Raw genomic sequence first — 15,792 nt, 5'->3', positions numbered from 1 at the left:
AGTGCATGTTCTGGGTTAATGGAAATGTTCCACATCTAATTATGATTGTAGTTACCTAAGAACATGCATGTGTCAAAACAAACTGCACACAATAAAATGCACCCTTAAATTAATTAAAAAAAAAAAAAGATTTAGCTGAGCTTAGTGCTAATTTTAAAATCACTGTTTGGGTTAAGTGCTTCTACTGCTCATTCTGTATACCTTTATTCTCCAGTTGTCACCCGTATCTTCTTTAATTCGGCTTAACCAAGATTCATCGAACCAAGCTACATCTCTGAAATGAAAACACAAATGCAAAACATTTAAATGTTTTTGTTGCATGGAAAGTACTAAATTAAATCAATAAAGTTATTTTATATCTAAAAGCCTGTCCTTAATATGAACAGCAAACATTATTTAACTGAACCCCCTGAATTTTTAGTGATTCTTAAGGATTTCTTTTGGAATTTCTCATAATAAATTACTTAATTCATTAGCATCTTCAATTTAATAAACATTTACTGAATATCTCATACAAGACACTCTGGTAGCAGGAAGATGTATAAGTCCCATTCCTAAAGGGGGGGGGGGTAGAAATTAAAACTAACATTTTAATATGTCTATTCTGTATCAAGCACTGGGCTTGATGTTTTTCCATATTGCAACTTTCAATATTGTAGTCACTGGAAAAGGATTATGATTATCCTCAATCTTACTCTTCAGAGAAATGAAGATGAGAGAAGCTATGTAATTAGCCCCAAATCACACTAGTATATAGAAAAGGCCAAAATTATTTGATTGTAACTGAGGAGAATGAGTGTAATGAGAAGTCTACAAGGACAGTTTAGTTTTAAACTCGTGAAGTCATATTAACATGGGAGGCCAGGACAATGAATTGCTATATTGATTTTTTATGTATTTAATAAGGTTTTAAAGAATAACATTTGACTATACAGTGAACTACACTAATAGATCATACATATTCTAAACAAAAATTTGGATGCTTGCTCTGAGTAAGGAACTGAGCAAGATTAATATAAAGATGAATAATTTACTACCATGACTCTCAGGGAAATAGCTATTAAAGCAGGAAAGTAAAGAGCACAAAAACTCTACTCAAAGGAGAATGTGAGACATTCTTTAAGAGTTAAACACTACAGGGGCGCCTGGGTGGCTCGGTCAGTTAAGCGTCTGACTTCAGCTCAGGTCATGATCTCAGGGTTCAAGGGTTCGAGCCCCGCATCCGGCTCTGTGCTGACAGCTCAGAGCCTGGAGCCTGCTTCGGATTCTGTGTCTCCCTCTCTCTCTGCTCCTCTCCTGCTTGCGCTCTAATCTCTCAAAAATGAATAAAGGTTAAAAAAAATTTTTTTGAAAAGAGTTAAACACTGTAAACTCACAGAATAGTGCTAGAAGAGGTTTTCAGGGTCTTGTCTAGATTTTCACTTTACACATAAGCCAACAAAAGTGAGGGAAGAAATTAAAGGGATCCTCTTCCAAACTTGAATTTAAAAATGAAAAGCTGAAACTAGAACACAGTGCTTAGCTTTCCACAAATCATTCTGCCTCAGATGTTCTAATACAGAAGATATTGCTTTGACTGGGTAACCAAAAATGACTTCATTTCTAATTCATCTATGTGGAATATGTAACCATTTTCTTTTGAGCAAATTAATGTTAATTATATTCAACTTTTCCCAGATACTAAGGCTACAATTACCAAAATGACTTGGCTCAATATATGAATGGTGTATTTCTAACCAAGCACTTGCCTGAAAATTCTGATTTACTAATAAGTCAAAACTGTCATCAAAGTAAATTCATTTCTTTCGACATCAGATTAAGTAAAAGAGGTAAGCCAGTTGTGATGATTAATTTTATGTATAAACTTGGCTAGGTCAGGATACCCAGTTTTTGTTCAAACATGCTTGGATGTGGCTATGAAAACACTTTTTTAGGTAAGATTAACATTTAAATCAGTAGACTTTAGGGGCGCCTAGGTGGCTCCATCGGCTGAGTGTCTGACATCAGCTCAGGTCATGATCTCACAGCTCGTGAGTTTGAGCCCTGTATCAGGCTCTGTGCTGACAGCTCAGAGCCTGGAGCCTGCTTCAGATTCTGTGTCTCCCTCTCTCTCTCTCTGCCCCTCCCCTGCTCACGCTCTCTCTCTCTCTCAAATAAACATTAAAAAAAATTTAATAAAAAAAAATCAGTAGACTTTAAATAAAACACATTACCCTCCATAATGTGGGTGGGTCTCATCCAGTCAATTGAAGCCTTTAAGAAAAAGACTAACCCCCCTCAAGAAAGAGTAAATTCTGCCAAGAGATTGCCTGTGGACTCTGGCTGCAACATCCACTCTTTCCCGGATCTTTGGCCTGCAGGCCTGACCTGTGGATTCTGGACTTGCCAGCCTCTACAATCATGTGAACCAATCCTAAAAACAAATTTCTCTGTCCCATGTGCGTGTGCGCGTGCGTGTATGTGTGTCCATCCTATTGTATATATCCATGTCTTATTAATTCTATTTCTCTGGAGAACCCTACTACACAAGTCTTCTAAAAGATATCATCATATATGCTTCTAGAATTATGTTCTAATTACCTCTAGAAAATGGATATAGACATTACCTCTTCTAGCTTTCCTCCTTTTATCTTGTGTTCCTCCTTGTCTTTCTTTCTACTCCAAATCAACTTCAGCCCTAAGTCTTAGTCTGCTCAAGCTTCTATAACAAACGATCACAGACTGGGTGGCTTACATAACAGAAATTTACTTCGCACAGCTCTGGAAGCTGGAAACCCAAGATCAAAATGGTGTAGCAAGGTAGGTTTCGTTCTCAGCTCTCTTCTTTCGGCCTGTAGGTGGCTGCCATCTGTCCGTGTGCTCACATGACCTCTTCTTGGTGTGCTCACAGAGAGTGAGCTCTCTGATGTCTCTTTTACAAAGATTCCAATCCTATCAGATCAGGGCCCCACTCTTATGACTTTATTTAACCTTAATTGCTTCTCAGAGGCCTCATCTCCAGTACAGCTACAACACTGGGGGTCAGGGCTTCAACACAGAAATCTGGAATGGATGCCAACATTCAGCCTATAACACTCTGAGAAATACTTCGTAACTTCTGCCTTCTTCCTTTTCTCATAAACAAGTCTTTCTTCTGAAACATTTGTAATGGCAGCCAACCTTCCCCTTGATACCCAACCTCGTAACTCTGGACATATCCTTCCTTACACTTCTGCACTGCCACATCTACACGTCTTAACTAGACTCCTGGCCTGAACAATTAGCTCCTTTTCTCATCCTTCCCAGAACTTCAGTAAAACTCGAGGGGACATAAGACTGAGGAAGCAAAATATGGTCCAATTGTTGTCTAACAAAAGTAAGTAGGAATGAGTATAAAATTATTTAACTCCACTCATAGTGTTTGTCTTCAACAATTTTACCAACTAAATACAGGCAATAATTAACAGCTGCCGGTTACTATACACAACATAGTTGTTTTGCTCCAAGAGACACCCTGACATAGTTTTTCTTGGACAATCAAAAGGCTTACTGTGGTTAACACATGAAATTGTGACCTGTACTTTGGGCATGCACATCTGGCCTTTTATGTATTAAGACCCCAAAGTAATAATCTATCAGGAGAAGGTCAATATACTAGATTTCACGGATAATAGCTGACTGAGAGCATAGGTATTAGAGTCAGGCCAAAGCTATGCCAATCCTGGCTTTGCTATTAACTCGTTATTTGATTTTACCAAAGTTGTTTCACCTCTCTAAACCTCTGTTTCATGTATAGACTGAGGAATATCTACCTCACAGAACAGTAAAAATTAAATGAAATAACATATGCGTAGGATATATAACAATGGCTTATAACTTAGTAAATACTCAGATGTTGGCTATCATGATTCATCATTTCAAATACTCCAATATCTGACTGAATGAATGAAGAGATAGCTGCATGGTACTTGAGGTCTCTGGGTTTCTACATTCTTGTTCTCTCTCTTTTCCCTCTTGCAAAAATGTCTGGTCAAGACAGGCAAGAGAAATAAGCAGAGAACTTATTCTTAAGTTCTCTTAAGAGAGACACTTAAGAGAAGTGTCTCTGTTGTTTAAAGTGGCCAAATTAAGCCTTTCTTTTGGGGGAAGTCACATGCTATGGTATTTATAGTTGTTGTGGGTTGAACTGTATCTTCCAAAATAACATGTTCATATTCTAACCCCCAATATCTGTCAATATGACCTTATTTGGAAACAGGGTCATTGCAGATGCAATCAAATTAAGATGAGATCAAACTAAATTACTAAAATGACTGGAAGAGGAGAGGACACAAAGACACGGACACGGAGGGAAGACAACCAAACAGAGAAGAGACAGAGATGGAGCCATGCTGCCACAGACTTGGGAATGGGGGGGGGGGGGGAGTGGGGAGGGGGGACGGCGGTACCAAAGCTGGAAGGAATGATCCTCCCCTACAGGCAATAGAGAGAGCATGACTCAGCCAATACCTTGATGTAGGACTTCTAGCCTCCAGAATTAAGAGAAAACAAATTTTTGTTGTTTTAAACCACCCACTCTGTGGTACTCTGTTATGGCAATCCTGGGAAACTAATGCAGCTTAACTATAGATTCTCCCCATGTGTTCTTTAAATATCTACATATATTTTTAAAAGTATTCAGGCCAAAGATAATAATTAAGGACTTGTAAAACCCTAGCAATAATTCCATGACTCTCCAAGTCTAAGTCATATAGTTTGGGCATTGATTTTTAAGATTTATTATTTACCATACTTGCCTCAGGTAAATAATAATTACTCATTAAATTTTGCTACTTCCTTAGAAAGCAGAATTTCCCTTCTCATCTTCAGTTACAACTTTGATGTGATTTGATGTGAGTCACAATAGTAATCAATGCAATTCATAACAGAGTGTAACATATACAAAGTGCTTTTGAGTGTTCAAAGAAATATGGTAAAATGTGCCCTTCTAGCCGCAATAGGATATACTGATTCAACTAGAGAAAAATGTATGCTTCTAAGTTTCACTATCCAGATCCAGACTTCTGGAAAGCTATAAAACTAGAAGGGGATTCAAAAGAAAAATAAAGTTTAAATAATTCTTGGATGATAAGGAGACTAAGACAGCTAAGTACATGCCAAAACAGGCAAAGCAAAAAAAGAGGTTTCAATCCAATTTTAGGTCACTGTCATATGTTTTATGAAGAAAGAGAGCTTTCTGATTGTTTGGCTATTTTATTATTCTTGCAGAAAAGCCATTAGAAGACAACAAATGAGAGAAGGAAAAGAAAAAAAGGAAAATCAGAGAGCCAGAGGTTCGGCAGTAACAGCAGAATCCAACAGATTATGGAAAATGAGTTAGTGATAAAGGGTAGAGTTTAACTAAATTTGAACTGACCCTACTCTAAACATCAGGTACAGGGGCACCTGGGTGACTCAGTTGGTTGAGCATCCGACTTCAGCCCAGGTCATGATCCTATGCTTCGTGGGTTCGAGCCCCGTGTCGGGGTCTGTGCTGACAGCTCAGAGCCTGGAGCCTCCTTTGGATTCTGTGTCTCCCTCTCTCTCTACCCCTCCCCCACTCTGTCTCTCTGTCTCCCCAAAATAAATAAACACTAAAAAAATTTTTTTTTAGTAAAAAAAAAAATAATAAACATCAGGTACAGTGGTAGAGTACAGGGAGACAAAGAGCCAATGCATCATATCACAGTAAAAATAGGTCTCTTCTATTGTATTGTAGTATAAAAGCTACCAGAGCCACCACAATACATATAAATAACAGCATTGGATGGCACTGTTGAAGTCAATGAATGCGTGCCAGTCTTACATCCATACCAACCACAATGTAGCTCGCTCCATCTACACCAATACCCACAACATACTGCAGTAACAAAAGGCACAAAACAAGGGGCACATTCTAACAATAAAAAATAATGACAACTTTCCCACATCATCAATAAAGGGTCATATCCAGAATGCTTGGTTCTGACCAATTAAATCACTTTGAAACTAATCAGGGCATAAATAAATAAAATGTTTAAGAAACATGTTTGAGAAAAGAAGGGAGAAAGGCATATTTTAGAATGACTGCCAAAAAAAAAAAAGTTAACATGTTAAGTTTGTCTCTTAAGGTATTAATCTTGAGTTAACCATATAATCCGTCTATTCACATTAGATCATGTTGAAAATTCCAAGTAACTACAATTTTGACACTTTGAGTTGTTTTTCTGAGGGTGATAAGGAATTTCTGCAAACCCATCTACAGGGTTTTCAATGTCAATCACAACAAACCTTGACAAAATGATGGCAACCACTGAAAAAAACATCTCTGACTATAAAACAAATAGCAGAGATAGGATTCTGGTCTCATGGAAGACACATTATCATAAAAGTAAGCTAATACAAAATCAGTAGGGCTATCAATTAATAAATCAGCCCTGTTTGTTCCCACTAAGGGTAGAGCTCATATTGCAGATGTTATAACCGTAATCATTGCACAATGTTTGGCAAAAATTATGAAATAATGGACTTAGGAACTTCTGATACTATATAATTATATCTAATGGGCCTAATCCAAACAGAATCGTTTTATTAAGATTCTCCAATATTTGTGATTCCAAAATCCATTTATACCTCATTTTATTATTGGTAGAGTCATAGAATTCCTACTTTTAACTCAAATATAGATTTTAAAATTTAATATTTTTTTCCAAATCCAGTATTATATACTTCAATTCTCTCTAAAATAATAATCTCCATGCATTGATACCTTCCAATGATAGTAAAGTAACTCAAAAAATCATAAGCAATTATACCATTCATTAAAACGGTGTCTTTTCCAGTTACTGTAGTTTGTGAATGTGACCAGAACAAGTTTAAAATGAAAATCTCTTAGCTAGATAATAATCGTGTTTGCTCATTTAATTAAGATTACCTCTGTGAACAAGCAAGGAAGAATCAGGTGGTGAACTTTCCTGTGCCCTAGATGTAATAATGCCTGTCACGAATTAATAGGATAAAGTTTCAGCAACTTTTAGAATACACGGCTAAGTTTTCTTCCTTGGTATTGGGTTTACAATTCCTTCAAAAAGAGTCTGGACTACTACTTACATTTGATGAAGAACTTGTGCCATGGCAACTCCATTAGTCAGCTGTTTGACATCTTGACAAGGTGCGGCAGTATTGAATGTCTGCAGCTAAAATGACACAGAGCAAATGACTTTACTGTTCCTTTATCCTTACAGGATGGTGCTACCAACTCCCCTCCCCAAACATATGAACACGACAGATAAAAATAACTATAAATTGTCCTGTTTTGTTTAAATTCAGACTGGGCCGAACAAATGCAACTATACTAACAAGTTTTCGTGGCTGTGTAATAGTCTTCCAAACATAAACACTTAACAATTCAAATAATCACACCTAAAACAGTCAAATGTATTGATGCAATGTAGGAAGTACTTCAGAATTTCTGAGAGCCAGATGCACAGACCTTAAGATCAACTATATTGTGTTCATTGTTAGGAGAATAACATCAGAAAGGACTTTAAGGTAACCTATTATTTCAACTTAAAATTTCACTCACATCATTTGGTAGGACAACAAAGCCTAGAAATGTCAAGTCTAAAACTATACTTAATTAACCAGTGAGGCCTGAAATAAGGCAGGACCTCAGCCTGCCATCCAACAATTAGTCTTAGAGCATGAATGGTCCAGGGCCCACCCACCACATCAAGTTGTTTCTATTTAGTTTGGCTTTACATATTATTCTTGTCGAATCTCTATTTGTTAAACATTCATGTACATGGTAAAAAGAGAAGTGAAACTGTGGCGTCTTTTTCTAAAAAGCAAATACAAGACAAGAATTTTTGAAAAGCAAATTACAGCAGAGCTACAATGGGTCATATATTTCCTAGAAGTCTAATCTCAACCCATAATGATCTTAAATTAAATACACTATGATTCTCTTTTCCTACATATATTTATCTCCTTTACTATTCAATTATAATTCCTTAATTTGCCACTTAACTATCTTAATCTGACAAAAGTCTCTCCCCTCTATGATTCACCTTTAGTGGTTGTTTGAGATTCTACAAATAAGTCTCCATTATGGTAATACACATGGAAGAATGACACAGACAAATAATGCTAGCTACAGTTACTTTCAAAGTACACAAAGATACTTTACTGAGATCCTACTCTATGTGGGCACCGTGGGGTTACAAAAGAAAATCACCTGTTTTCTACTCTCAAGCAGTTGCAATCAAGAGTTAAGGACAGGAGAAAAAGACATAAATTATTTCTAGAAAATGCCATTCCCAGTCTCATGACTATAGTATGCACAAATCATTCAGAAATAGACAGGAGTTAACTAATTAGGGTTTGTATTTAGGAAATACTTCTCAGAGATGATTCCTGAACAGAAGGTCTTGAGTAAAGAAAGAACCAAGGGAAGGAAGCTTTAGGAAATAGGAACATGATAAGAGCACAAATACCTGAAAAGAAATGGTATTTTTAGGCAACATACAGTTCAGTATTACTGGATTTTCAGGGCAAAGAAGAACGGGGAAGAGGTGACAACAAAGGGGGGGCAGGTAAGAAAACAGACATGGGTCAGAACTCTGGAGGTCCATGACAAGAAGCATGGACTTACCCTTGATGGTATCATCCTTATAATGAGAAACAGCAGAATGGTTTGTATCTACCTCACAAGATGGTTGAGAGAATTAGCAAACAGAGCCAACTTAGATCAGCGCCTGGTACAAGCTCAGCAGCTGTTAGCACTTGGTTATGATTCGGGGTTCCTCAAAGCTTGGGGTCTAAGAACAATACAAATCAGAATCTCTAGACACATTAAATCAGGAAATGCCTAAGTGATTCTTTTTTGTTTGTTTGGTTTTAAGTAGGCTCCATGCCCAGTGTGGAGCTCAATGTGGGGCTTGAACTCATGACCTGAGCTGAGATCAAGAGTCAGACACTTAACCTTCAGAGCTACTCACATGCCCCTGCCCCAGCAATTCTTATGCACATCAGTTTTTTAGAACCAATGCTCTGGATGATGATGAATCACTGAAGAACAGTAAGAAAGAGAGTGATAACTTTAGCATATTTAGGATAGCAGCAATACTGAAACAGAGAAAGGAAGAGAGTAACTTTTACACCTGAGTCCGTTAGAAGGCTCCTGTAATAGTCTTGTTGATAAAACAGGTGGCTTACAGATAGGGTAACACTGACCAAGAGGACAGAATAAATTCATGGAATTTAAAATATGAAATAACCAGGATTTTGCAATTAAGTGGATGTACAGGAAAGAGAAACCCCAGGGTTAGGGCATCTTTAAAAAGAAGATAATCATATACTTTCAGGTAAACTGTGGCTCCCACTTTTCAACCCTTCCTACTTACATTTTATATCATTAGCTTTTTACAAAATGGATAGGATTAGTTATTTTAAAAGAATGATTTAAGAAGCACAGAATATTAAGCAAAATAGTAAAGAAATATGTAAAAGTAGTACATATACTAAGTATTGCCTCATTGACCACCAAGTCCAGAAAAGATCAATTTTTCCTTCTCTTAGACATGGATTTAAATTGGGGTGTCTCGGGGAGCCTTGGCGGCTCAGTTGGTTAAACACCCAACTTCGGCCTAGGTCATGATCTCACGGTTCATGGGTTCAAGCCCAGGGTCGGGCTCTGTGCTGAAAGCTCAGAGCCTGGAGCCTGCTTCCAATTCTGTGTCCCCCCTCTGTCTGACCCTCGCTCACTTGTGTTCCCTCTCTCTCCCTCTCAAAAATAAACATTAAAAAAAAATTTTAATTGGAGTGTCTCTTGAAAGTTCTTAACCTAGTTGCAAAATAAATTAGATAATACAGAATGTAATTTCATTTGGCCAAACAGAAAGGCTTTATAACCAAGAAGAGTGAATAAATTAAAAGCTCAGTGTGGGTACTGATGCCAAAGCAGAGGGACAAAGGAAACCGTCCTCTTTCACACTACTCTTCACAGAGGTAAAGAAGCAGAAGTCTTTTTGGTGAGTGGCCCAAAAGGGGCAGACAGGGCTTCCATCAGTAACCACAGGGTTCTTGCAAATCAATCTTACTTTCTTATTTATCTTTAAATAACGCAAATAATCAAAAATGTGGAAATATTGTTCCTGAATTGCTTCAATATAAATGTCACCAAAATCAAGGAAGAAAGGGGGGGTCTTCCCAACTGACAGCCAAAATCTTCAACTTTGGGTCAGCTCTATTCTCATATTCTCCTCCTCTAAATATTCATTTCAGAAAGATTATTGTTTTAAGATTTTCATAACAATGATTCAGCCTTTAATATTTTTTGTTCCTTTGGGCATATATTTGGCATTTGTTTTTCCCTCACCTGCCTGTCAAGGTCAAAGAACACAAGAACTAAGAAAACCATTAAAAATATAGTTCAATTCTAATTTTATTGGTGAAAGTCAAGTCCCAAAATTTTAATTTTCCAAATGTTACAAAGCCAAGTTTATTAAATATATATTCATGCAAATACTGCAAACTCTCATATACTCCCTCTACCATGTAAATGGTGCCCAAATTTGTCTTTCAGCTCTAAACTTTTTGCTAAGTAGCAGTACAACATTTCTAAGAAGGAATTATTTTAAGATGAGTTCCAAATCATAAAATAAAACATCTTTCTTTCTTTCTTTCTTTCTTTCTTTCTTTCTTTCTTTCTTTCATTCTTTTTTGAGAGAGAGAAAGAGAGGGAGAGAGGAAAAGAGAGTGTGTGCTGGGAAGCAGGAGAGGGAGAGAGAGAATCTTAAGGCAGCTCCATGCCCAGCGCAGAGCCAGGTGTGGGACTCAATCTCATGAGATCATGTCCTGAGCCAAAATGTCCTGATCATGTCCTGAGCTGAGATCGAGAGTCAGAAGCTTAACCAACTGAGCCACCCAGGTGTCCCATAAAATATAACTTCTTAATAACTGCCAAAAGAGCCGCAACAACTTCTTATTCAACACGTCTCCAGAGGCAAGGGAAACAAAAGCAAAAATGAACTACTGGGACCTCATCCAAATAAGAAGCTTCTGCACAGAGAAGGAAACAATCAGCAAAACTAAAAGGCAATTGACAGAATGGGAGAAGGTATTTGCAAATGACATATCAGATAAAGGGTTAGTATCCAAAATCTATAAAGAACTTACCAAATTCAACACCCAAAAAACAATCCAGTGAAGAGATGAGCAAAAGACATGAATAGACACTTCTCCAAAGAAGACATCCAGATGGCCAACGGACACATGAAAAAAATGCTCATCACTCACCATCAGGGAAATACAAATCAAAACCACAATGAGATACCACCTTACACCTGTCAGAATGGCTAACATTAAGAACTCAGGCAACAACAGATGTTGGAGAGGATGTGAGAAAGAGGATCTCTTCTGCATTGTTGGTGGGAATGCAAGCTGGTGCAGCCACTCTGGAAAACAGTATGGAGGTTCCTCAAAAAACTAAAAATAGAACTACCCTACGACCCGGCAATTGCACTACTAGGTATTTATCCAAGGGATACAGGTGTGCTGTTTCAAAGGGACACATGCACCCCCATGTTTATAGCAGCACTATCAACAATAGCCAAAGTATGGAAAGAGCCCAAATGTCCATCGATGGATGAATGGATAAAGAAGATGTGGTACACACACACACACACACACACACACACACACACACACACAATGGAGTATTTCTCAGCAATCAAAAAGAATGAAATCTTGCCATTTGCAACTATGTGGATGGAACTGGAGGATATCATGCTAAGTGAAATTAGTCAGAGAAAGATAGATATCGTATGACTTCACTCATATGAGGGCTTTAGGAGACAAAACAGATGAACATAAGGGAAGGGAAGCAAAAATAATATAAAAACAGGGAGGGGGACAAAGCATAAGAGACTCATAAATATGGAGAACAAACAGAGAGTTACTGGAGGGGGTGTGGGAAGGGGTATGGGCTAAATGGGTAAGAGGCATTAAGGAATCTACTCCTGAAATCATTGTTGCACTATATGATACCTAATTTGGATGTAAATTAAAAAATAAAATTAAAAAAAAACTGCCAAAAGAGGCATCTCTGTACTAATCAGGTTTTCTTAATGACCTCTCAAATTCTATTAATGTTGGTTCTATTGTCCTAGAACACTGTCTAGTGCTGAAAGAACAGAGTTTACTACCAGCTGTCTTCTTCTCACCTCCATGATTTAGCCCCATCATAACTTTTTAATCTTTTATCTCCTACTACTTCCCCTCAACATGTAACATTACTTACTATGGTAGGGAGCACATTAAGAAATGAGAGATATCATGACAAGGATGTGCCTTCACTACCTCTTTTTGATCTACTGCCAAAGAAGACCATTTACATTACTTCCAGGGTTTCTTCCCTGTGTCTAGAAAATTCATTTCCCCTGATTTCTACTTGCTGAAATCCATCAATCCTCTATCATACTGTTAAAAGTTTACCCCAGGTATCTACAAGAACCTACATCCTTAATGGTGAAATACTGGTCTCACCAAGACAAGGATATGGACTATCACCACTTTGATTCAATGTTGTATTAGAGATCCCAGCCAGTTGTTGTTCCTGGGAATACAGCAGAAAACAGGTCACAAAGGGGCTGTGACCCCATGGAGCAAATAGGCTGACTTCAGAAAGTGTTAAGTGTTACAGACTCATAGAAAAGGGGTGACAGGTTATAAAGAGATAGGACTGGGGGACAGGTAAGTCATTCACTGTTACTGACTCTGAAAGATGACAACAGATCCAAGAACTGAATGGTGAGAAGAAGTCAGTCACTCACTAGACAGAGATTATTCTGGGTAGAGGAAAGTATAATTAAGAAGCCCAGATTCCTCAAGAAATAGAAAGTCAGTGCAGCATGGTGGGCATGGAGGACTTGGGGCATCGGGAGAGTTTGGGAAAACCTGGAGAAGTGAGGTGACATCAACAATGCAGTGGCTAGCAAAGGCAAAGACAGATACCAACGTTCACTGGAAATCATCTGGAGAGGTAAAGAGAAGCCAAGAGACAGGTACCCAAGAAACTAAGGCAGAAGATGATCTCACAAAAGAACCATCAAGTAAGATAAGGATAATAAAGAATAGTTACGAGTTTGCCAAATCCAGTAGGTGAAGGCCTAAAAGAAAAGAATCTCATGTGCAGTGGGTTGAGAAGTGAATGAAAGTTCAAGTATAAAGGATGAGTATACAAAACTCAAATAATTTGACTGCAGAGGGAAGGGGAAATAGAGTGTGGTTTTAACAGGGTGTGGTGGCTCTTTGTTTTCTTTTTAAGATAGGGAAGATTTAAGTAAGTTTATGTGTAAAGAGGAAGGATCCAAAGGAGAGAAAGAGTGAAATGAAAAAGCAAAGTTTTAGAAGAGGTAGAAGGGATGGGATCTACAGCTAGGGTCAAGATAAGGAGGAGATCATATTTCTGAGGGGAGAAAAGTTGGGGGTTCAAACAGGGTACTGGTAGAGGTTTGCAAAGGGAAATGTGAGGGGATCTGTGTGGTTGTTCTTAGTCTTTATATAGCTGGGCATTGTTATGGGAGCAAGTAGATTTCTCTGTAGAGCATTTTTAAAGGCAACAATCTGCACAGTAATTCCATTTTCTCCAATGTTTCAGCAGCCTTAGAACTGGAGAAGCAAATAACCTACTATGTCATCTATAGCATTTTTGCAGTTTTTAAGGAATTTTGCCTCTCATTATAAAAATACACAGCTCTGCCTACCACTCCAAGAAAAAATGGAAAGTTCCTTCATTATTCTTGATATGTCTTCCTCAGTGCCTTGAACAAAGCAGGAACTCAATAAATACTGGCTAAAAGAATGAGTATAGTACATAGTATTTTAAAACATTGCAATACAATTCAAAAACATCCTTTACTTCACCACCTCATATAAGTCAATGACATCACAAAGATGAAGTTTACTACTTAAGTCAGATGTTTAGAGCAATAATGTAACAGATTAGGATACCCCCTTTAATTAGTCACTTGTTTTAGCAAAACACATCGTTAAAAGTAATGTTGCCTTATTTCATGAGAGTCTTAAAACACAGCATCTCAATCCCAATACTTACTCTAAATGAAAATAAAGATGAACAGTTAGCTAACTGCTTTTAACTCAGAAGCCCTATATACCTGCATTCCACTTATAACCAAAGCTATTTACCTCTAAACTGTAAAAGTTGCTTTAAATCACGGTCATTTCCAATAGACTTCATACACAGCCAGAAACCTTCTCTGATTCCTCATTGTTTTGAATTACTCAAATGAGGAGATCGCTAGAGAACAGCATCAACCGAATATCACCTCCTGATCCAGTCTGTTTACATTCCATTATGCACACACTCATCCACACACAACCAAACAACTAGTTTAGGGATGGGCACCATCAACAGCACCCTGTGGACAGACCATCAAGCACCAACCTTGCCCAATGTGGGTTGGAAGCTACACCTGAATTGCCAGCTCTTTGGTCGCTGAGCACCTCCAAAAGGTGAGACATCGTTTTACTGACGGGAATACTGGGGGCAGATCCTGTCTGTCCAAATACCACAAAAATTAATTAGAAATACCAAACACGCACCAAGTGCAAATGAAAATGCCAAGTCTTTTTCTTGAAAGAAAATGCTGTCCACTGGAGGAGGAAAACGGGGGGGGGGGGCGGCAAGAAAAAAGGAATAGGAGCCCCCACCTTCAACATATCAAGTGTGTGCAAATATCCTTTCGAAACGACTTCTACAGAATCGGAGGTCCTGGAGGAGCTCTGATCCAGGAACCAAAACCACCTCTTGGCCACCTGTGTCCAAGCAGGGCAAAGTGGTTTGGATAGGAGGGGAGTTTCGGAGGGGGCCTCCGCTCCCAAGTGGCACAGAGGTCCGTACAGGAAAGCTGTTCGGCAGACAGAAGGCAGAGAGTCGGCAGTCCGGGGAGGAGAAAATGGGGGCAGCGAAGAGCAAAGGGGATGGACGCCTGGCTCCAGCCACAGCTGTCACAAGCTAGATAGATCAAGGCAGTAAGACGAGCCTCCTCCGGCCCCAGCTCCGGAGCTCCCTTTACCTACCCCTAGTCCCCAGACACAAACATACAACACCCACACGTACACACCTGCCCCGCGACCCGCAGGTGGCACTCTCGCGGTCAAGGGCGACAGGAGACTCGGAGGGCGACGCGCCGAGTCCGCGGCGCAGGTGGCCCGGCTACTCCTGAGGCTCACCTGCGGAGAACCGGGGGCCCGGGGCAACTCGCCTCGGCCCCTCGGCCCCCCGCCCCCTCGTACTTACCCAGATGATGAGGCTGTCGCATAACGGCAGCTCGGACTGCGGAAGCGGCTGCGTCTCTTCCATGGCCGGGGCCGCCGTCGACTACGCCGCCGCTGGCACCGACACCTCCCTCCTCCCCGCGCTCCGCCAGGAGCCGGCGTCGACGACCTGCTCGCCGGCCGGGAAAACTCGGTAGCCAGGCCCAGCGCCCGCGCGGCTCACGCGCGAAGCCTCGCGCGGCCGACGTCGCCGGCGTAACCCCCTCCTCGCCACCGCCCCCGTCCCCGCTCCGCCCCGCTCCGCCGTTCGCCCCCTGCCGGGTCCGGCCCGGCTGCGCGGCTCTGCACCTGAGCCCCGCCCCCTCCTGCCCCTTCCCCGCCCCTCCCGCCCCTCCCGTCCTCCCCCCTCCTTCCCTATCCCGCACACCTCTTCCCGCCGCACTGAGTGACCAGGGCGCGCACCAGTCACAAAGAAAGTAGGTGCTCGAGAGGGGC

The 15,792-nt window shown here is 39.9% G+C and overlaps 1 protein-coding gene across 1 annotated transcript in view; it reads right to left on the bottom strand.

Moving 5' to 3' along the window:
* HOOK1 (hook microtubule tethering protein 1) overlaps positions 1-15,545 on the bottom strand; it is a 71,129-nt gene extending 55,584 nt beyond the window's left edge. The window contains exons 1-3 of the mRNA XM_043575121.1: positions 15,320-15,545; positions 7,108-7,193; positions 202-274 (exon numbers count right to left, since the gene is read on the bottom strand). Of these exons, the coding sequence (XP_043431056.1) occupies positions 202-274; positions 7,108-7,193; positions 15,320-15,382 (222 nt within the window). The 5' untranslated portion in view covers positions 15,383-15,545. The remainder of the gene's footprint in view (positions 1-201; positions 275-7,107; positions 7,194-15,319) is intronic.
* Between the last annotated feature and the right edge of the window lie 247 nt (positions 15,546-15,792).

The sequence above is a fragment of the Prionailurus bengalensis genome, chromosome C1, assembly GCF_016509475.1.
Source record: "Prionailurus bengalensis isolate Pbe53 chromosome C1, Fcat_Pben_1.1_paternal_pri, whole genome shotgun sequence".
NCBI classification, from domain to species: domain Eukaryota; kingdom Metazoa; phylum Chordata; class Mammalia; order Carnivora; family Felidae; genus Prionailurus; species Prionailurus bengalensis.
This window is presented reverse-complemented; position numbering and strand designations above follow the sequence as displayed.